Consider the following 23243-nt stretch of genomic DNA (forward strand, 5'->3'; position numbering starts at 1 on the left):
AAAGTCTTAAGCAACTCCAAAAGAATGGTTGTTATGGTGAAGGGAGTGGGCAGGACGCCTGGGTCCCTGAGGGGAGCAAGGGCTGAGGAGGAGGGAGAGGGAGCCAGAGGCTAAGGTCTGGAGGCCCCAGTCCCCAAAGGGGATCAGCAGATCTAGGGTAAGCTGGGGGCTGGCCCTCTGGATGGTGGTAGGAAGCAGAGGATAAGGGCTGGGGGCTAGGACAAGGTGGGTAGTGGGAGGGCATTTCCGGGGTCCAGGTCTCAGCCTGCTGTCCATGGCATCATCAGGGATGGAGAGGCCAGCAAGGAGCACAAAGCCTCTGTGCCAGCAGCCTCCCTGCTGACTACCCTGGGCCAGTCCCGTGAGAACCAGAACAAGATTCCTCTTCAGCCCTGACTCATCCCTCCTCTCCTCCCACATCCCGCCCCTCCACAGACCCCCACAGGTGATTTGTAGCTGATGCCCTCACGGTGGTGGTCGGTGGTCACAGCCAGGAGGGAGTCTGTTCCATGACGGGAGGAGCTGAGAGTTTCCAGGAGAAGAGAGAACAGAGGCCAAGAGATGGGGAGCCAAGCACCACCCCCATCTCCCCCCACCCATCCCATCTCACTCCCCTGGGGACCCTGGCCCAGCCCCAGTCCCCTTGGGGTGGTGGGAATGCAAGGACATTTGGCTGAGCTGATTGATGAGGGAGGAGGCAGCCCCTGGGCACTGAGGCTGCTGTTTGCTGAGCACACAGCTTCCTCCCCACTCACCAGCTGCTGCCCCCCAGGCCGCTCAATCTACCCCCTCCCCTGCCCGCCACCACCACCAGCCACTGGGATCGGAGGGAACCCATGCCTGAGTTTTTGATGGCAACTGAAGGAAGTGGGAAAGCCAGGCCACAAAGGGATTCGATCCTTCTGGGACTCAGGGACCTGGTCCCCTCAAAACTCCCTTCAGGATTTCACCTTCCCTGCTACCTTTTAAACATCTCTCCCATGCTAAGTTTTCCCTCCCATTTAGTCTGCATCCTTTTCCCTACCCCCACCCAACTCCTTCAACCCATCTCAGCCTCCAAACCAGCCTGCCACATTTCTCCCAGCCTGCCTACAGATCTTGAAACGACTCTATCTGGGGAAGGGGATGCCCCATGTTCATGATTCCCTTTAGAAAGCTCTGTTTTTCATTCTAACTAAATTTCCAATTGTGGTGTCAATCATCCTCCATCAGAAATTTCCACTGCAACCCTTTGCTCTATTCTCCTTTTCTTAAAACCCTCAATGCTGACCATATACACAAACATAAACACTTCAACTTAATTTACATCCTGCTTCTGTTTGGAAGGATAGAAAAGTCTGACCTTCCGTCTGCAGCAGAGCCCCTAGGGCAGCCTCCATCCTATGCTGGGTGAGGGCTTTACCTTCTGTGGTCCCCAGCTCTCTCAGATCCTTTACTTCCACTCTGTCTGCCTACTCTGAACTCTGTCCCAGCAGCCCAAAATCTCAGGGCATCATCCCTGCCCTCCCAGAGTATAAAATTTAGTTGAGGAAAACATAACTCACATCTGCACAAGAAACAAAGGGGACAACATAGAAGACCAAGTAGATCAGCTTCCTAAATGTGGATTCTTCCCTAGTCATTTGCTACCCTGCAGGCTGAGGCTGGGGAAGGACAGGACACATCTAGAACATGTGTGTGGCTGTGATGTATTTCTCGCTATTCCCAAGCCCACCTAGATTTCCGCTCTGTGCTTCGCACTTTCTGTTCCCTCTTTCTGCTCTGCCCTTCCCACAGTGTCTGCCTTCCTTGTGTGCGTGCTGAGTTGCTTCAGTTGTGTCAGACTCTTTGAGACGCTATGGACTGTAAGCCCACCAGGCTCCTCTGTCCATGGGATTCTCCAGGCATGAATACCGGACTGGTTGCCATGCCCTCTTCCAGGGGATCTTCCCGACTCAGGGATCAAACCCACACCTCCTGGATCTCCTGCATTAGCAGGCAGGTTCTTTGCCATTAGCGCCTCCTGGGAAGCCTGCCTGTCTTCCTCACTCCTCATTATTCAAGGTCTTGAGCAAATTTCCCTCTTCAGAGAAACCCTCCTAACCTGAAGTACCTCCCTGATACCCTCCACCCTCTGCATCCCCTTGCTGTTTTGTTTAGATCACTTATCACTACCAGAAATTTTATTATGTTGTTCCGCCAAAATGTGAACTTCATGAAAGCAGAGACTTTGCCTTATTCACCTCATACTATTAGTGACTGAAATAGTACCTGGAACCAAGTAGACATTTAATATGATGCTGAGTGAATGAATGAATAAATGAATGTTTTCCTGCCCCTCTTCTTTCTGTTATAGCTGTTATCCTGGGAGTGTGTTTGTGTATTTGAACCTAGAAAGCAAATAGGATGGCGTGTGTTGTTCTGTATGAAGTCACCTGAGCTTTCAAATATCAATAGCTCAAAAGACACACAAGTCACCACACATGTGGAAGACTGTAGGTCTTGTGTTGTCAGTGTCGGGGGAGGGAGAGACCATAGATGCCAGTGCTCTGAGGGGGTGTATCCCAGGGTAGTGCAGGGACTGCAGAATGCGCTGTTCCTCTCCCCAGCTGTGCATCTGTCCCCAGGTGTCTTCCTGTCTCTCAGCATGTTGTGATGTCTTGGCTGCTTTGGTGAGATGTTTGTCTGTCACGGAGACTGTTTATCCCCACTGCTCTCCCTCTCTTCTCTCCACCTGTTCCTCTGGATATATGTGTAGGGGGAGTCTTCCTTGGCTCTCTTGCCCCCTCTCACACACAGCCCTGCCCCAGTCATGGACCCCTCCCTCGTTCACTGGGCCCTGTTGCTGGGCTCTGGGTTGCCATAGTGACGGTTGCCAAGTCCCTGAGGCTGATAGCCAGCGATGGGGCTGTCGGCTCCATCCACGCGGGAGGCTGAGGGGGGCTTCCCATTGTGTGGAGAAGGGGATGTTGCCATGACAACCAACCCCCACTAAGGGGCAGGGACCAGCCCTTCCACACCCGCCTCCAGCCTCCCCACCTCAGGCAAGCTCCAGTGCAGGCTTAGAAGGCAGGAGTAGATTCCAGACAGCCCAGCACCTGGCCTTCCAGTTTTCAACTCCTCTCCTATAGCACCTGCACCTCTTGCGACCCAGGCATCTTGCTCAGACAGGGGGAGGGGGAGGGGTCCCACCAGATAGAGGCGGGGCAGGAGGACCCCTTGACCTCCAGGCAGATGGGAGACAGCGGGAGGGGACCTAAAGTCAGGGAGGGGCGGGCAGGGCAGAGGTTGTGACCCCTGCCGACTGGCTCCAGCGATGCTCCTGATGGCTGCTTTTGTGACTGGAGAATGGGGCTGAGTCTAGGGGGCTGGGCACCCAAGTTTTACGGGGAGAAGAGCCTGGGTTATGGGTACACAGGGACCCAGGGGATAGGCAGCTTGATGCCTGGGTCCCTGAGTATTCTGGACATACAACTGCCTTGGGTCAGGGGAGGAGAGTATAGACTGAATACGTGAATATGTTTTTTCCACTTCGTTTCTGAGACTTGCTTTGAGTCTGGTACTTTGGTTTAACAATAGATACTTAGGCTTTCTCCCATGTTTGAATGTATATTCAGACAGCCCCAATAGGATGTATTGGCAACTCCCACTCCCACCTGGGTTTTTTCTCTCCCTCCATTGGAAGTGGCTGCCTTCCTCAGTCTTCTCACTCACCACCTTACCCATCCCATCCCCTTCCTCCAGCACATCATACATTATCCATCTCAGTGATCCCACCCAACCCTCTCCCTTGGTTTTATGCAGTCGAACCCTCAGCTGGAAAGTCATTCTAACCACCAGTTCCCCATCCCAATTCATTTCCAAACATTTTCCAGCCTTCTTGTCAACTTTTCAACTTTTTTATTTTTTTTTTTTTCCTTTTGGTTTTTGTTGTTCAAATTTCCCTTTTACAGTAAAACTATTGAGATGACGGCCATATACCGCCACCTCCCCCATGGCAATATCAACTTCCTGTTCCCTGGAAGGAGTGATTAGAAAAATCAGGAAGGAGCTGGGAACTACAGCACCAGAGAGATGACCCCTGGTGGACAAAGCAACCATTTGGCTGGTGATTGAGGTGGCTGATGTGATGCCCAAGGGCAACTCTGCTCTAATGGAAATGAGCTGGGAGGAAACTGAGGCAACATCCAGTTGTGCACTAGAGGGCTGGAAGAGGTATCAGCTGGTCACTATGAAAAGAGTGGCTGTTGCTAAGGACCACCATTAGCCAGACCAGTCAGTAGGCCACCATTTTGGTCACTAAGAAGGGAGCTGTGTTGAGTTTGAAGGGAGTAGGATATGGAGGATATGATGAACAAGACAGCCATCTGGGTTACTGGGGACAACACATGGGTTCTTGGGGTCACCCTGTTGGGTAACAGAGACTATATTGGCATATGGAAAGGGAAAAACAAGACAAATTGAGCCTGCCACAGCAGATGGCAGTCACCTTAGCTGTCCTAAAAGCAGCACAGAGAACAGGGGAAGGGGGATCCTGGCACAAGCCACTGAATACTAGGAAGACCCTCCTCAGTCCACTTGATCTTCTTTAGAGTTAAGTTCCAGCTTCCTCCTGAAATGGGAAGTTCTTCCTGCCCCCCTCCCTTCTCCACAGAGTATGAACCATCCACCTCCCCCCACCCCCCAGACTAAGCCACTTCCGGTTCCAGCCAGACCACTTCCTATTTCAGAAGTGCTACTTCCTGTCCTGGATGAAGGCACTTCCAGTTCCTGCTGCACTGCTTCTGCCACTTCCCAGGCCACTTCTGTCCAGGCCTGGTCACTTCTTGTCTGGAGCAAGTCGCTTCCTGTCCCAAGTGGCCCATTCAGCATCAGACCAAGTCCATAAGTGTCCTGACTGGTTCATAGCTTGCTATTGGCCACTGGACAAAACAGCATATTCTTCTCATGGTAGCTGTCTTGACCCAACCACCCCGAATGGCTGGAGTAAGTATGTAGAGGCCTGGGGCAGGGCAGAGGAGGAGTCCTGCTGCCCATGCCCTGAGCTGGGGTGGAATGCCAGAGCCTTCCCCATAAGGCCCCCATTTTTGGCAGACTAAGGGGAGTGGTTGGTAAAAGAAGTCAGAAGAGGGAGCTGAGGGGAGAAATGCTTTGAAGCCCCGACCCCGGAGATGGGAGGGGCACAGGATAAGAAGCCAAGAGGGTAAGTAAAAGGAGATACAGGGAGGAGGATGCTAGGGAAGAGGAACAGACCTAGAGACAGAGGAGAGAGAAAGAAAATAAAAGAGAGGGAGAAGAGAAAAACAGTGAGAGGCAGAAAGAGGAGAAGTACCAACCAAAAGACAGACTGTTCCCACCCCTAGCTCTCAGTGGGTGAGGGGAACAAGGATCTCTGGGTCATGATCGGAGGAGGAGGCTGAATCTCTGCCTCCTCCCCAGGGGAACAGGACCCAGAAACAGAGACAGAAGGGTACACACAGCCAACCAGAGGCCAGGCGGTAGTTGGGTGGATGTCTCAGGGAATCCTAAAAGTGGAGAGGCAAGAGCCAGGAGGAGCAGAGGAGCTGATGGGGCAAAGGGGGCCAAGGAGATGCTAGAGGTGTCCCTCAAACCATGAATTAAACTGGAGGAGCACCCCACAAAGGGCTGGATCCAGGAGAGCCAGGTCGGAGGAGCCCTCATACCTTGTAGTAGATGTTTGGGGGGCTCTGGGGGGGCCCATCCTGCACGATGTACACAGGATGCCCATAGTCACCACTCACCTTCTCATAGTGGGGACAGAAGGGGGGGTCTGCAGCCCCACCACCCCGCAGAGCTATGCCTAGCTCCCCGGGTTCAGTCTCTCTAGGTCCCATCCCGCCTCCACCCCCCAGGCCCAGGGACCCTCCCCTCCCGAAGGAGCCAGGACCAGGGTGGCGACTCTCCGAAGGCTTGGCCCGCCGTCTCCGCCAACACATGGCACCCCCAGCCCCTGCCACGCCCAGCAAGAGCAGCGCCAGCCCCCCTGCTGCCCCGGCCACTGCGGGCATGCTGGGAGGGGGCAGGGGGCCTTCAGCACCCCGAGAGGTTGCATTGCTGGTGGGGTCACCTGGCAGGGAAGGGGTGAAGGAGGAAAGAGGGGGAGGGGCTGAAGGAGCCACCTGGGCATCTGGACACCCAGCCTTGGGGGTTCCCATGGGCTCAGGCCCTTTGGGGACCCCAAGCCCTTCCCCTCCCTGCCAAGTCCCATTCCGAATCCAGGTGTGTCCAGCCCTTCAACCCGTGCCAGGCAGTCCTCCCCCCTTCTCTGACAGTGCTGATTGAAGCACTGACTTGGCTAATTAGTTCTAATTGAGTCTTTTCCACATTTGGCTTCCATTCCCGTCCCACCCTCCCATCTTCTCTTCTCCTCTTTCCTGTATCATTGCCCCCAAAACTGCAGAGGGAGGGAGAGGGTGGCAGCAGGGCAGCTAGGGTCTGAGAGCAGAGGAGGAGGGAAGGCAGGAGGCTGGACCCCTGGTTCCTACCTGCAGTGCTCTCTTTCCCGGGCTCCAGGCTGTGGGCTGCCCCCCGATCTCTTTCCATGGGCATTTCAGACACAGGCTTTCGGGGGGCAGCCCCTCCTCGGGGACCTGGAGATGGGGAAGACCTGAGAGAGGGGCTGAGACAGCAGCCCCCTGACCATGACGATACTGCCCCAGCCTCCTTCAGCCCTTAGCAGGTGTGCCCCACTCACTTTGTCCCACTCGGAGAAGCACCTTCATGCCTCTGGTGAGGCACACACCTCCCTGCAAGCTCTCCAGGCCTTCCCGGGTTCCATCCGATGTGGCTGGAAGAGAACCAGAGGGAGAAGTTGGTGCTCAGAGCTACCCCTATTCCATCTCCACGCCTGGCCCCAACACCACCCGAGGTGGCTCCAGGGGTCCCTTCCCTTATCTGCCCTCAACCCCAGGGGTGCCTTCCCACTAGACCCTGCCCTCTGCCCAGCAGTACCAATTATGTAGTAATCGTGGTGTGAGCGGAACTCGTGGCCCCAGAGGTTAGGGCTATACTCCTGGAACTTGATGGTGAAGCGGAGATCCAGATCTGGCCGGTCACAAGTGAGGAGGAGGTTTGGGGCAGGGGGTGCCTCACAGCGCCGGCCCTGCGCACCCCCTACCAGATACAGCTTGTAGAACTCGTAATTAGGAGAGGAGTGGGGACCCGGAGGCCGGGCCCGGGGACAGAGCAGATCTAGCCGATCCCCGATCTGAGGGTAGAGCACGTAACCACCCTCTGCCTGGAACCTGTGGGGAGGAGGGCGAGGTGGACAAGGATGAGAGGTGTCAGAGGCCTGGTCCCCAAGCTTTGCCCTCCTCACCCCTCACCCCTCCAGGACAGCCTTTGTCTGAGTGGGGAGTCTGTTCTGACAGGCACTAAGGGCTCTGGAAGCTCACTTCGGGGAAGCAGCAGGAAGCCCGGCTCAGAGGTCTCCTGCCCCTTGGTGTGCCCAAATGCACTTTTCAGCCCGCCCTCACCACATGCACACTGCCATCTCTCGCTCCATCATCAGCCCTGTTGCCATGGCAACAGGATGCCAGTTACCAAGGAGCTGGCCTCTCTGGAACCACACAGCCCACCCTCCCAGGTGATTTCACTATTCCATGGCAGTCAACGATGGGGGCAGAGCCTCCCCTCCCCCAGGTCACCACTGAATTTCAGGGATTTCAGGGCATAGGGGGCAGGATGGGAGGAGGGTATGGAAGGTGATCCAGTGACCCAAGTTGGCCAGGCAATGTGACAGGAGGCAAACCTTGCAATGGCCCTAAACGGGGCTAACGGGAACCAGGGTCTGTGGGCCAGATGCCCCAGACTTTACCCTGCTCAGAACCCATCCTCCCCCAGGTCCCGCACTTCCTAGGGAAAGTGACCTATTGCTTTGGAATGGAAAGAGCTGACTATTCTACCCACAGCTGACAGAAGCCCACGTCTCCCTTGGCCCCAGTGGCCACTAGTCTAACCTCCCAACAACTGCAGCCCCTCCCTGTGCATGAATGGCAGAGAGGGTCTCTAAACTTGGTCACAGGGGACTGCTGCTCGTATCTTCCCAGACTCCCTCCCATCCAACATCCCAAAGAGCCCCCAGAGCACTAACTCCCTTTTTTCAACTCTATCAGAATAAGCCTAACTTATATCCTCACACTGCAGTTGATACTCCAGCTGCATGTGGGAGCTGGTGGGTAGGAGACTTGAGAGAAGAAAAGATATTTGAGATTAGACCCCAAGAGAAAGGGGAGGGAGGTGGCCTGGCCAGGGAAATGTGACGGAGGCCAAAGAACAATCACCCTTGTTCTCCTTTAATGAGCTTATAATGTATTCAACTACCTTACCTCTAATCTTCATAAAGGCTGGTAAGGACTGAGGATACAAACTTGGAAAGGTTAAGTGACTTGCCCAAGGCCACATGGCCAAAAGCCACAGAGCTAGGATTAAGACTTAGAAGGTTATGAGCTCCAAAGCACGACCTCTTCCCATGGCCTCACACAACCTCCCGGGGTAAGTAGGAAGTTTTCAAGACCCAGAACTCTTGTCCATGGGGAATGAGATCTGCATGGAGTCAAGGGAACTGGAGGACCTCCCAAGGGTTCTGTCCTACTCTGCGTGGCTTGAAGTTTCATCTGACCCCTGGCCTTTCTTCAAAGCAAAGGAAGTATGCCATGGGACAGAGGTCTGATGGAAGAGCTTGCAGCAGAGATGGGAGAAGGGGCAACCGAGTCCTCAAGACTCCAGATGCAAGAGAGAACATTGGGGCTTTAAAGGGCTCCAGACTTCTTCCAGCGAGAAATCCCCAAGCCAGGAAGGAAGCAAAATCTTCTGCTTGGGAAATTGTTCCACCAAGGGCTCACCAACCCTCTGTGGGCATAAGTGGGGAGATGGATGAGTGAAGAAGAGTCAAATAGGCATGGGCGAGTTGTCCCTGAAACCCCAACCTGAGCCCCTCCCCTCGCATCTCCACCACTGAGTCCCTTCTGGGGAAGGAGGCACCCCTCTTTCCTCTCAGCGCCTCAGCAGCACCTACTCAGCTGCTCTCCTGAGAGCTGACATTAACCAGGCTCCCTGTAAGCCCAGCCCCTGACACCACTCAAGTCTCCCACAAACCCAAATAACCGCTCCCTGGCCCTCCGGGTTACCCAGGAACTTTCAAATCCTTGCCCCTTAGGGGTCTCTCAAACTCTTGACACATGGCTATCACCACCCACATCCAGCTCTGCGTGCCACCCGTGAATCTGGCTCCCAAGATCACCTCTGTCTGGTAACCCATCAGCTCACATCCACGCACCAGCACCCTCCCTCCGGCCTCCTCCCAGCTCAGAGAACCCAGCCCCCCCAAGTCCCCAAAGCTTCCAACCTTCCTGCCCAGGAGGTGTGGGGGTCTCCCCAGCCCAGGGCGCTCACCTCTTGTTTGCCGAATTCCAGTAGACCGGCTCCAGGCTGAGCCCAGACACCAGCCTCAAAACCCCGAGCAGCAGCAGGGCCCCGACTCGCACGCCCCCCAGCCCAGAATGGGGGGCCCCCATGACCCCGCCAAGGCCTGGGGGGCGGGGCACCAACTCCCCCAAAGTCGCTCACCCCTGGGGGGTGACTGCCTTGGCCGCCCGGGCTATTCTGCCCGGGCCGCCCGGGTGGCCGATGCCCCCAGCTCCCACGCGGACCCGCTTCCTGCTCCGCCTGTGCCCCCGCTCTGGAGCGCTCAGCCCGCAGGAGCCCTTCCAGGGGCGGTCTGCAGGCGCCCTATGCCCCCGGCCCACGCGCTGGCACCCCGGGATCGGCGAGAGGGCCTAAGTAGGGGACTGGGGGAGCCGGGGGCCGGGCGGGGGCGGCATGGGGCGCCAGGGAAGGGAGTGGGGAAAGGGGCGCCGAGCCGGAGCCCCAGCCTCGCTGGGATTGAGGGCAGCGGGCTAAGGGAGGAAACCAGTCCCGAGCTCAGGAGGGGGGAGTTAAAGGAGAGGCGGGGAGGGGGAGAGGATGGCGGAGGGAAAAACCGGAGCTGGAGCCCGAGTCGGAACGGGCGGCAGGATCGCAGCCCATGTCCCCCACCCCGTTCACCTCGCGCACCTCCCGCCGCCCAGCCGTCTCACCCCGCGCCCCGCCTCGCTCCCCTGCGCGGTCTCTCACGCCCCCTTTGTCTCTGCGACGCTCGGTCTCTGGCTTAGTTTCTGCCCACCTCCACTCCTGCCCTGGGATCGCCCGGATGGCTGGAATCTTCCGCTCTCTCAAATCCAGAAAGGCTCTCTCGCCCTCTACATCCCGAGGAACCCAGCCCCTTTCCCTCCCGCAGCCTCCTCCTCCCCCATCCCAAAACAACACCGCTGCTCTTGGGAGGTCTGGAGAGCATAATAATAACCTTGAAGGCTCCGCACTTTACGGGAGCGAGCGGAGTGGTTTGTCTAGACTACCTGTGTGAGGTGGGAGGGGCAGAGCTGAAGGATCCCCATTGCAGTGATGAAGAAACTGAGGCTGGGGAAGCCCTGTGACTTGCCCAAGGTCACACCGAGAATCTGGGATGAAGCTGAAACCAAACTCTGACTCCCGAACTCCCAGTCCTGGGGTCCCTTGTTACAGCTGCCCGACTCTTTACTGCTACCTGGGGGTTGATGAAAGGCAAGAGATTAGGGGGTAAACGCGGGCCCTTCTTAGATGGTTGTGGGGAGAAACGGGTCTGGAGAGGAAAGGCAGAGTCTACAACCCCAAACCCGCGTTCAGCCGGAAGGGCTGTTTCCAATTATCCTGGGGGAAGGGAGGCGGCTTGGCCTTTCTGGGTGTAAGAGCCCCGGCTTTCAGCACCCCTGGGTAGAGGTGACATTCCTCGCTCCTCTCCAGTCGTCCTCACAGGCGTCCCGCTCCCCCCTCAGCCTGGGAGTCCACAATCAAACTCTCTGCTGACAGTCTTTCTTCAGAGACCCCTTCTCAGTGTCTGGCAAGGTGTGTGTGGAGGGGAAGCGTGGAGCCACTGCTTGCAATAACAACTCCCCCCACCCCCAACCAAAGACAGAGCAGATAAATGGGGAAACCAGACGAGTGACAGCTGCTGAATGACTCTCGCCCTTGCCGCGCATCTAACGGGAATACAGAACGTGACGTCTGTGGTTTTCGGCACCTTTACTCTCTCGTGTGTGCCCTTGACTCTGGCTACTCAGTCACCTGCCTCTCGAGGAGTCCAGGGGAGAGGAGGCGGTCCTCCGGCTCGCCTTCCCCCAGAGCTGACTAACGGTCCTCTGCTGCCGAATGATGGTAAACAGTGTCGAGCGGGAGAAAGCGGGTGTCTCGTCTGTCACCGTCTGCACAGTCTCACACAGTCACACCCAACAGTCTGACACACCGCTCCTGCCACTCCTGCTCAGCCACACTCACCCTGACCCCTGCCGCCCCCACCTTGGGAGTGAGATTTCAAACAGGTTTCCCCCCTTCAGTTTACCAAGTTGCCTAGCAACCCGCCAGTCAATGGCATGAGGCCCCACCCCCCACTGGCTTGACTTCACATCAAGCTTCGCAGCCCCATTGGTTCCCGCCTAGTCCCGCCTCTCAACCCTGGTTTCAGGAATATTATGCCAGTCCCCGCTGGCTGGACCCCGGAGCCCACTGGTACCCCTCCCAGCCTCATCTCCATCATCTGCCTCCCCAAAGAGACACAAAGACTCTAGTATCATATAAAATCTTTTTATGTAAACTCGCTCCCACCTCCTTCTGTCCCTCCCTGTCCCATCTCCTCCTGGTGAGCATTTGAGATGCTGATGTCTGGGCCCCCCCCACACCACCAGAGCTGAAGCTGACATTCGAGGTGCACGTGGCGCATGGAGAGCAGAGGAAGGTCCACTTCCTCCTCCTCCTCATCCCCACTCTCTGTGGGCTCCGGAAACACACGCTGCCCGGAGGCGGTGGCCAGCAGAGGCAGGCTAGGGTGCAGGCTATAGGGAGAGATGGGTGGCGCTGATCAGTTCCCTAAGCCAGGATGCCCACTCCCTCAGGTTTACCTCCCTCCCAAACCGAGCCCCCAAATGTGCAAAATTGACTCGTGACCTCACGCCATTGGTGCAGTCCTTCTGGGGCTGGAAACTCAGCACTGGCTCCGGCTTGCTCTCAAGCCCCGCCCCACCAGTGTCCCACACAGAGACAGCCCCATTAGTGCTGCCGCTCACGAGGAACTGACCGGTCCTGGAGGAGAGAGGAGAGGCCTGCTGGCATGCAGTCATCACCCGGGGCAGGAACCCTTCACCATCAAGGGCTGGGATCCCGCAGTTGGGCTCTGGCATCCCAGGGGCATCAAGGCCCCAGCAAGGAGGGCTGTCAGTCACTCACGAGTCCAGATCAAAGTAGATACGCTGATTGGTGGTCACCTCGCGGCTCAGGGACCACAGTGGGTGCCCAAGCTGCCGAAGATCCCAGCACAGAAGCTCAGCATCCTGAGGACAAAAAACAGGAGCCTAGAATCCACCCTCCACTCCCCTGCCTCCAAGACACACCTGCTTCCCTCCAGGGTTATAAGCACTCCTTTAGCTGGGTTGATGTTTTCCCTTATGCCCATCTCCCAACACAGCAGACTACATCCCCACTCTTGCCTTCTACCCACTTGTTCTGGAACCTCAGAATATGATCCCTACCTTGCGGGCTCCGGAGAAGAAGCGATTGCCATCAGGGTGAAAGCAGAGGTGCGTGACGCCCCCTTGGTGTCCTCCCAGCAAGGCAAGAGGGGAGCCATCTTCCCAGGTGTACAGGCCCAGGGAGCGGCCATAGGAGCCACAGGCGTAGAGGGGCTGGGTTGGGCTAAAGGCTATGCAGGAAATGATGCCACTCTGGCCCTGCCTTTTTGCTAAAAGGGGAAGGAACAGCATGGGGGAGAGGGCAAGAGTACCCAGCATTAACCAGGCTAATCAAAGATGTACCTCCGTCTCCTGTTCCAGAGCCCAGGTGCTGGACTCAGTGTACCCCACACCCCATTCATTTTCAGCAGGATGAAAACTTCTGATGCTCCCTAAACCTTTCTATCCCCTTCAAAAGACCGAAAGATGCAAGCCCAACTTTCTTCCCTCTCAAACCTCAATTTTTCCTTTTTTAAAAAAATTCCATCGTAGTTTTTTCCCCAGTCCAACACCTATTAATTCAATTACTTTTATTACTTTTTTCAACTGCTTTTATTTTTTCCTTTGGCTGTGCCACAGGACATGCAGGATCTTAGTTCCCTGATGGGGATCAAACCTGTGACCTGTGCAGTGGAAGAGCAGTCTTAATCACTGGACTGCCAGGGAAGTCCCCTCAATTTTTCCTTGGAAGGGTCAGAAAGTTGAGACTTATAGGCAAACGGAATCAGCTTCTCCAGTTTCTTGAAAAAAACCAAGACTTTGGGAACCAAGAGGTAAAGAACTGACAGGGGAGGGGCTCAGGAGTGAACCAGCTCTTTACTAGAGTTTGACTTTGGGAAAGTTTTATCCCCTCCCTGAGTCTGCTTTCTCCTCTGCCTACTGGGTACAACTTCCCAGGGCTGTAAGGATAACAACCCCCCAACCCCCTACCTCTGCACATGACCACAGGGCTCCTCTGCTCTTGGCTGGGCCCTTTTCTCTCCTCCCTTGGAGGTTCAGACTGCTTACCAAACGTGGTTCGGACCTCGCAGTCTCGGCCGGGCCGGGATGTGGAGAAGACACGCACGGTCCGGTTGAAGCCACAGAAGAGCTGGGAGCCATCCGGGGAGAAGCAGAGCGAGTGGGCTGCCGTCAGCTCATCCTGGGGGAAGGGAAGGGCTGGAAACAGGCCTGGCGCACAGCCTCTTCCTTCTCTAAGAAGGAGAGCTGGGCCAGGGCAAGCCCTGGGGCTGGGCAAAGAGTCCCTACCAGGTGATTATAGGAGCGAAAGGAAGCCCGGAGCTCTCCGGTGAAGGCGTCCCAGATGTGAATTGGGTTCTCCCGGCTGCTGCTGGCCACGCTGAGAGAGACACGGACACTGAGGCCCCGGTGCTGTCAAAGGAAGGGGAGGAAGCCAACTGACCGGCCCTCTCAGCTCACATCTGAAAGGCAAAGCAAGCTTCCCTCCTGATATCCCCACAGTCCCGGCTGTCTCTCAGTAGAGGGTCCCCTTAAAACAGGGGTGGGAAGGGAAAGTAGGCAAAAGACATCACTTACTAGGAGGTGTCTGGCTGAGCTGAAGACATCAGGGAATACCAGCAGTAGTCATAGATAGTGTCGCCTTCCACCATTCGAAGGACGGGGGCCTGGACAGAGATGCGGAGATGCCTGGGTCACTGGTAGGAAAAGGAGGCCCACTCGGACCTGGAGCAGCTTTATGGCAGAGGGAGACGCTCTGTGGGCACTTAACCAGGTAGGGGAAGGCAGATTAGGCAAATACAAGAACAAGATCTTGATCTTCAAATTCAAGGCTCAGCTCAGATTTTCACATCAGACTTGGACCACTAAACGCCATACAGATTTATCTTTTTGCTTTGTCAACACTTAGAAAGGAAGCAACAAACAACACCCCAACCCAGAGACAAAGAACCAGCCAATGATGCAAATACCCACCGAGCCATCTACCAGGTGCCACTGGATCCTTTACAAAAGTTATTGACCAGTTCAGACAAGCAAGTATTAAAACAAAGCCAAACCAAACCCTGTGAGGCCTCCACACAGCTTAAGAAACAAAATATTTTACCAAACAGTTAAAAACCTCTTCCCAGTGAAACCCTGCTTCAGAGGGAAACACTATCCTGAATTTATCATTCTTGTATACTTCTTTAGGAATATATTCACAGAGGAAAGACAATATATAGCATGGTCTCGCTTGCCTTTAAACTTAATATGAATGGTACCAAGTTGTAGGCATCCCATTGCAATTATGAGATTTATGGTGACAAACTTAGCTCGAATTCATGTATTTTCCCTGCTTCACAGCACTCCATTCACGCATCCTTCTCTATTGACAGTCACTGATGTTTTTCCAGTTTTTGGCGAGTTGTGCTTTAACAAGCTGGTACACATGTGGGAGGGATTCTCTGCAGTTTCTGCTACCGAGGGAAACCCCTGGGCTCCACGGTATGCGCTCTGCCAACTCTACGAGATCGTGTCACATTTTTTTCCCAGAGTGCTCATCCCAATTTATTCTCCTCGCAGCGGCGTATAGGAGCACCCATTGCTCTGCCTTCTCTTGCTGTTGCCAGACTTCCATATTTTTCTCAATTTGAAGGCTGTGAAATGGTATTTCATACAAACTAAACTGGCATCTCTCATTACCAGTGAAGTGAAGACATTTTTCCTTTTAAGGGCACCTTCTCATAGTTTTTGCTCAGTTTTCCCCTTGGTTGTTGTCTTTGACTTACTGACTTGAAGGAAATCTTCACATCAGCAGGATACCAGTCCTTTGTCACTTACTTGCTGGCCCTTGGGGTGATGTCACCTAGCTGTGACTGCAGGTCCACTTCTCCACTCTTAACCCTTGCATCCGACTGCCTGGAGGAAAGTTCCACTAGGGCATCACAGAGGCTCCTCAAACTCAGTTTAGCCGGGATAGACCCATCCTCTGCTGCCTCTGAATCTGCTGCTCCTCCTGGGCTCTCCACCCGGTTCTCAAGTGAAGTCTGAGCACCCTGACTACTACTCTCTTCACGCCCTTTCCTCTCCTGGTCCAACCCAAGGCCAGAGCTTGCTGATTCCACCTCCTAGGTTCGCTTGAACGTGTCTCCTTATCTTCGATTCCACGTGTAGCCACTACCTTCTTGCCAGTGTTTCTACACATGCCCTGGTCTCCCTCCTCCCCATACTCTAACCTGCCACTCAATTTTCCACTCTGCAGCCACCCTGAGGCCCTGGACTCTTATACCGCATCATTCTCCTGCTCAAAACATTGCAATGCTTCTCCACAACCCTCAGTATAAAACCCAATCTTCTAGGAAGCCTTCCCTTACCAGGCATCTACCCCACCCTCACCTCTCCAGGCTCATTCCTCACCCCTGTCTTCTTTCCTGTAACATCTCCACACCCCACCATCCTGACTCCCAGCTCTGAGAAGGTGCCAACTCACGGCACTCCTGGGTTGCAGGCTTTCACACACACTAGACTCCAAGTCTGGAACAGCCTTCCCTCAATTCCTCCAACAACTCTTCCTGGTCAAATCCGAGCCATCCTTTGGGTCTCTCAGACACTTCTCCCCATGGGAAGCCTCCCCCTCAACCACATTCCAAATGCCCTCTGCGCCTCCACTCTGCACAAGTCAGGAATCACGTCTGTCTTACTTACCACTGTTTCCCCAACACTGGGGAATCAGCACAATCAGTAGTCAAATGTTTTAACAGGAAAATGGAAACAGAAGACTGTCCCAATAACATAAGGCCCAAAATAATAGCACCTTGAATTAAAACAGAATGAAGTGGATAAATTAGAAAGATCAGGTGGACTTGATAGGATTTGGTAATTAATTGGATGTGGGGGTTAGGAGAGGGCGATTAAAGGATGAGACCCTGGTTTCTGGTTTGGACACCTAAGGTCACCAAGATGGTGGAAGGACTCGGCATGCACAGGAGAGCTGAGGTGCCAAGGTACTCAGCAAGTTAGGGAGAATCAGACAGCCTAAGTCACAAAGGAAGTTTTTACAAAGCAAAAGAGCAATTGTCTGGATATAGCATCTGAGAATGAGGACACCCCCTCCCCAACCTGAGATACGCAGGACACAGAGGTTGCACAGTCTCCTCTAGAGAAGGTACAGGAAAGGGAGGCCTCAGGCAAGAGCCACAGGGTAGGCAGAGTACTCAGGGAAGAGGTGGGGACGTAGAAACAGGAGTTCCAGAAAGCTCTGTGAAAAGGTAGAAAAAGGAGGGGAGGAGATGGGAAACTATGCTGAGAAGAAGCAGTACACAGATGTACAAAAATACCCCCAAAACCCTCCCCCAATTTCCCCACCTACATAAATGCTACCCATTTCCATACCAAACTTTCAGACATTAAAAATGAAAACACCATGCCTCAAGGCCAAAACACCAAAACATGAAACAGAAACAATAATGCCACAAATTAAATACAGACTTAAAAAAGAAAATATCTAATCAGTGAAACAGTGATAGAATTGGTATACTCATATTGCCAACAACAGTAATAATAATAAAAAGAATAAACAGCATAAAAAGCTTTTGAAAACAAACCGATTATTGTTATTACAAGACATAAAAAAAAATATTGATGCTCTCCACCTAGGGTATTTCTTACTTATAAAACTTCTCTGTTTCTCTGAAGAATCTCCAGCAAAACACATGGAGATATTCACTGAAAAATAATTTATGATATAAAAAATCCTGAAAGCAATCCAAAAGTCCAAAACAGAGGAACAGTTAAGAAAACTATCATAAGCATTCAATGCAATATCATAAACCATTAAGCATGATAACCACAAAGACTAGAGGACCACAAAAAACATTTATGATATGATTGCTAAAAGTAATAGTGTACAAAATCATCTACCATAGTATTACAACCACATAGAAAGCTTCAGTATTTGGACAGAGCTCATGACAATGACAGAAAACCAAAGACAAACCCAGACAATATATTAAAAAGCAGAGACATTACTTTGCCTACAAAGATTCGTGTAGAGTCAAAGCTATGATTTTTCCAGTAGTTATGTATGGATGTGGGAGCTGGACAATAAAAAAGGCTTAGCACTGAAGAACTAAGGCCTTTGAACTGTGGTGTTGAAGAAGACTGCTGAAAGTCCCTTGAACAGTAAGGATATCAAACAAGTCAATCCTAAAGGAAATCAACCCTAAATATTTATTGGAAGGACTGATGCTGAAGCTGAAGCTCTTAATATGGTGGCCACCTGATGCAAAGAGCTGACTCATTGGAAAAGACCCTGATGCTGGGAAAAATTGAGGGCAGGAGGAAAAGGGGACAACAGAGGATGAGATGGTTGGATGGCATCACCAACTCAATGGACATGAGTTAGAGCAAATTCCAAGAGATGGTGAAGGACAGGGAAGGCTGGCATGCTACAGTCCATGGGATTGCAAAGAGTTGGACACGACTGAGCGACTGAACAATAACAACTAGAAAGACTGTATAAAAACATAAAGGGCTGAATTTTGTAGAGTGGTGGAAAACAACGACTTTTCCCCCTTTGTACCATTCTCATTTCTCTAAAACAAGTGTGTGCAATAAACGTTCGATCTCTCACATTTCCAGCCTCCTCTAACTATCCCTGCTCCTGAACTTTCAGGCTGGCTGCACTTTCAGGCAGGCCCACTGGTCCTGGCTTCTGGACACCACTGGTTTCTGTTCCAGGAACCAGGGCGAGGTGTGCCTTACAGCTTGCACAAAGAACTCCCATGTCTGCAGTCTCCGAGCTCACAGAGGTGCAGGATAGGCAGGCGTTCGGGATCATCCCTGCAACAGGGCACCCTTCTTTCACAAGACCTGCGCTCCCACTGACCCACAGGCTTGGCGTGTAGACTGTGCTCAATGAGTATTTGTTGAACGAATCAGTCAATGAAAGAATGAATATAAATGCCCAACATCCTGGCCTCTGCCATTCCTTGACTTCCTCAGCACCCACGGCCACCACCTCCACTCTGGACCAGTTGCCCACACCCACAACTGAGTCATCACCACAATCTCTGGCCATCATCTCCAACCCATCCAGGGACACCCCACCGGTCTAGTAGTTAGGACTCCGTGCTTTCACTGCCAAGGGAGGGCCTGGGTTGGGGGGGAAAAAAAAAGAACATCCAACCCATTCGGCTCCCTGAATTTCTACCACAATAACTGTTCAGCTTCATCAGAAACCCGTTTACAACCCATTTCCTTACCCACCTTATATGCTGGTCAACCATGACAGGGGTACCCTGGCAGACACTCTCGAAACACCCCTGGTGTTTCTGTCCTGGCAAACCCCAGCCAGACCTCTTATTCCTCCTAGACCATGCTTGCACTCAACTAACATCAAGGACTACTAGTGTGTACTGAACACTGACTACGTGCCAAGCACCATTTTAAGCACTTTACCCTAATTCTTTTAATTCTCACCATAATGCTATGAAGTGGGTGCTATTATTACCATCCTCATTTTACAAACAGAGAAACTATAGTCAACTTACTGAGGAAAGATGCACAACCACGCTAACTGGTCTCACTTTCAATGAAGGATAACAAATTTCTAGCGGGCACTGAGCAAAGAATAGTAATGCTGGGCTTCCTTGTGGCTCAGCTGGTAAAGTATCCGCCTGCAGTGCGGGAGACCTGGGTTCGATCCCTGAGTTTGGGAAGATCCCCTGGAGAAGGGAAAGGCTACCCACTCCAGTATTCTGGCCTGGAGAATTCCATGGACTGTATAGTCTATGGGGTCACAAAGACTGTGCGGACACAACTGAGCAGGAAAAAAAAAAAAAAGAAAACAAAAGCAATGCTACTCTACACCGAACATTCCTTGGTGGTTTTGATTTTCTTCTCCCAGGGGAATGATCATTTCACACCTTCTGCTGTCTCCCCACAGCCCCCTTCCTTCAGCTGATAGCCTCCCATTATGCTTCCCTGAGAAGCCAAGAGACTGAGACACCCAAATCTTCCCATGACCAAACAACTGCCTCTGAACACCCCCTCTGCCTTTCTTCCCACGGCGAGCAAGGATTCTGCGCCTGTCAAAGTCTTCAATGTGCTCTGGATCCTGTCTTCTCCCAGTCATGCACGGACTTTGTCACACACAGCCCTCTCTTGCAGCAGTGATTCCTCCCTCTCTACTGGTTATTCCTGACCTCACAGAAGCATCTTGTTAACCTTTCTTTGACCCCACATTCCCTCCGGTCACCATTCCATTTCTCAGCTCCCTTTCACAGGGAAACACTTTCAAAGAATTTCCTCTTCCACCCTCCCACAATGGCTTCTGCCTCCAACATTTCTCTGAAAGTGCTTTTCTTAAAAGTCACTAACGTTTTCTTGGGTCATTCTCTAAACCTACCGTCACTCTCAACATGGTTAGACATGATCAGAATCATCAGACACGATTTTGGCCTCCACTTTTGTAACTTCTCCTGTACCCATCTCCATGTGCCGGAGCGCTCCATCTGCTTGAGCCTTTTTCTCCATCTCCACTCTCTTGAGATTGACTCCATTCTCAATTCCAAGATACCATCGACACGCTCTCCCACTTTCAAAGTATATCCCCAGCACCCTTCTCCAAGTCTTTCCTTAGGTTTACATTTCACATTTAAAGTACCTAAAAACCCTAAATTCCGTTTCAACACCTCTTCATATCCTCTGAGTAAACTGTATCCCCATCCACCCAATTGACTTCCAAGTCCTAAGAAATATACTTCAAAACCACCCACCTCTATCTCTCCTGATACCACACTAGCACAAGCCAACATCATTTTTTACCTAGACTGTGGGATACACATCCGGATGAATTTCCACTCTTGCCCACTCACAATCCATTCTCGAGATTTCAGCCATCATTTCACTCCTCTCTTTTAGTCTCTCCCACGGCTTCCTCAAAACACTCCAAATGCCCTACCCACAAGATGTGGCTGCCAGCCACCTTGCCATCTTCACCATGCTTTCCCCCTCACTGGCCCTGGTCCAAGCGCACTGGCTTGCTTTCTATTGCTTGAACACACAAGGCTCTTTCCCAGCTCTAGATCTTTGTATAATAGCATTTTTGCCTCTTCTTGGAAAACTTCACATGACTGATCTCGTCATCCTCTAGATATCAGCTCAAATGCCTCTTTTTCAGATAGCCCCTCCCCTGACCTTTTTTTTAATCTAAAGCAGCATCCTCAGGACTTTCCTAGTGGTCCAGTGGCTAAAACTCTGAGCTCTCGATGCAGGGGGCCTGGGTTCAATCCCTGGTCAGGAAACTAGATTCCACATGCCACTAAGATCCTGCATGCTACAACTAAGACCTGGCACAGCCAAATAAATAAATAAAGTTTAAATAAATAAATAGATAAATAAAAAATGACACTATTCAAAAATACAAATAGGTAAAAATAAAGCAGCATCCTCTAGTTAGTCTCTCTTTGTTCTATTTATTTCCTTCAAAGCATTTATTTATTTCCTTTATAGATTTGTTATTATCTGTAAAGAACTTCATTATTTACTGCCTTACATGTTTGTTGTCTGTCTCCCACACAAAAAAGCAAACCAGCTCTTTGTCTCATTCATCAATTTATCCCAATACCAAACACAATAAGTGACTACTGGTGGTCATTCAACATATCTCTGTAAATCAATTAAAAACCACAGTGAGAAAGCCAGTACTCTTTTACAGGAAACACATATTCCTAACTAAAGAAAGACAAACATCTCTTTAAGTGACTTCGGAATTCAGGGTAGAAATATTACTTGTGGAAACTCATGGCGAAGAAGTGTCCTGCCTGAGAAACAGGAAACATGTGGACTGTTCTTTCTCCATCTACAGGAAAGCCTTAAATGTGCAATGTCTGATGAAGTGGCAGAGTTAGCTCTTAGCCCCTGCCCTTACCATTTCTGCATATTCCAGTTGCTCCCCCTCATTGTACAGCTCTGGGGGCAGGTTATAAATCCGCAGAATATTATCAGCACTATTGGTCAAGATGCAGGAACCGTCAGGGGCCCTAGGAGGATGAAAGAGTTAGAAAGCTGGACAGACCTAGATCTTCCAAGTGCAGGGCTAGGGCTGAGCTGACCTCTGGGACAGAGAAACACCCCTAGGACCTTGAGGAGAGAATACACACAATCCTAAACGCAACTGAAGCTCAGGCCAGGAATTCTTACTCCTTCTCCCAGATAACTGGGCTGTTTTAAGGTGGAAATCCTGGGCGTGGTTTTCTCTTTGCTCCATAATCCTCACTTACCACTTACAGCCTTTCAAGAAGTTTTCAGGTTGGGTGATGAACTCTGACCAAGAACCACTGAGAAACCGAGGCACCTGGGAGAAGCTGTAGTTCCAAACGCTGTAAGGAAGATGGGGGGCGGACAACAAACCTGGGTCACCAAAGCCAAGTGGAAACGGGCCTGGAGAAATGGGGCTGAGGACTGGCCTATGAGATTACCTCACACTCCCAATCTCCTCAGATTCCTGAGCCAACTGCTAGCAGCACCACTTACGTGTATCCCTCATCCTCTGAAGTCAGTTCTTCAGACACACCTTCCACGTCTTCTCCGGGCCCCAACTCTGGCCTGTTTGTTTCTTCTGCAGGAAGGCTCACATTTTCAGAAAGTTCTTTCTCCTCGACACGACTGCTCAGCTCACTAGAAGAACAAAACCCTGTTTCCAGGGGAGTGGAGAGAGAAGCTGGGACCCCTTTCTCCAGCTCCTGGGACAGAGCTAAGCCAGCCACGGGATCTGAGGACACCTGGGGCGGATCATCCCCATCGCGTGGCGGTGGCATCAGTTCAGGGTCCGTATTTTTATCCATCGGGGAAGCCTGAGGAGAGAGACGGGCTGGAGCTGGGGCCTGGTCTGAAGGAAGACAGTCTGGAGCTAATTGTGGAGCCTCCGGTGTCTTCATACTGCAGAGGAAGCGCGGCAGACATTGGCCGCGGCCAGGCAGCCCTCTTCCCGTCGGCTACCAGGGGCCGAGCCCGTGGAGCAGTCGAGACCGCTTCCAAGTTCTCACGGATTGGGGTGCAAAACTGGAGAAATGCTCCAGTGTGTGCCTCCTCCCGGGAGGGGGCACAAGGTCCAGCGAATAAACAGCGTTCCTAAGCCTAGTCAGTAGCTACGTGCCACCAGTTCTCGCGGGATTTGGGGCCACCTTTCCATTGGACCCCCGCATCCCAGATCAGACTTCGCGCGCAACCCAAGGGAGGGGCGGTGTAGGAACGTAACAGGTCACGGGTAATCGTTCCCATCAAGCCCTGGGGCTCTGGGAAGTTTGAAGTGCCTGCTGGGAGCTGTAGTCCGAAAGCTTCTGCCTCCACGGGAAGTGCTTGAGCTCCCCCTGTGGCCTTCGGCGATCGTTCTTAAAGCACCTACTCCCCTCTCCAACCGGCAGAGGGCGCCAGCGCTGTATTCGATATTACAGGTTTTGCGCCTCTTTTGCATTTCATTAGCTAAATTTTTCAGAACTCCGTCTCTTTTCATTCATTCAATAAATATTTATTATTGAACTCTTACTTGCTACCCAGTACTGTAGTAGGTACTGGGAAACAACAATCAATAAGATTGCAGACAAGGTCTCTGCCCTTCTAAGTCTTAGGTGGCTATGTACTGAAGGCAAGGAACAAATCACTTCAGAAAGTGATAGGGGTGTGAAGATAATTAAGATGGTGTAATACAGCGCATATGGAGGTATACGT

General features: G+C 52.3%; 2 protein-coding genes across 2 annotated transcripts; both read right to left on the reverse strand.

The window, feature by feature from the left end:
* Window positions 1-4667: 4667 nt before the first annotated feature.
* EFNB3 (ephrin B3) lies at window positions 4668-9797 on the reverse strand. Its single transcript, XM_065909609.1, has 5 exons — window positions 9394-9797; window positions 6952-7244; window positions 6695-6787; window positions 6486-6590; window positions 4668-6067 (listed from the first exon to the last, which is right to left on the reverse strand). Exons 1-5 carry the CDS (start codon window positions 9513-9515, stop codon window positions 5658-5660), a joined length of 1023 nt encoding a protein of 340 aa, XP_065765681.1. The 5' UTR covers window positions 9516-9797; the 3' UTR covers window positions 4668-5657.
* A 1859-nt stretch (window positions 9798-11656) lies between these two features.
* WRAP53 (WD repeat containing antisense to TP53) lies at window positions 11657-22678 on the reverse strand. Its single transcript, XM_065910634.1, has 10 exons — window positions 22050-22678; window positions 21797-21895; window positions 21445-21556; window positions 14112-14200; window positions 13824-13914; window positions 13584-13716; window positions 12597-12805; window positions 12295-12398; window positions 12016-12150; window positions 11657-11903 (listed from the first exon to the last, which is right to left on the reverse strand). Exons 1-10 carry the CDS (start codon window positions 22451-22453, stop codon window positions 11657-11659), a joined length of 1623 nt encoding a protein of 540 aa, XP_065766706.1. The 5' UTR covers window positions 22454-22678.
* Between the last annotated feature and the right edge of the window lie 565 nt (window positions 22679-23243).

The sequence above is a fragment of the Muntiacus reevesi genome, chromosome 18 (genome assembly GCF_963930625.1).
Source record: "Muntiacus reevesi chromosome 18, mMunRee1.1, whole genome shotgun sequence".
Classification (NCBI taxonomy): Eukaryota; Metazoa; Chordata; class Mammalia; order Artiodactyla; family Cervidae; genus Muntiacus; species Muntiacus reevesi.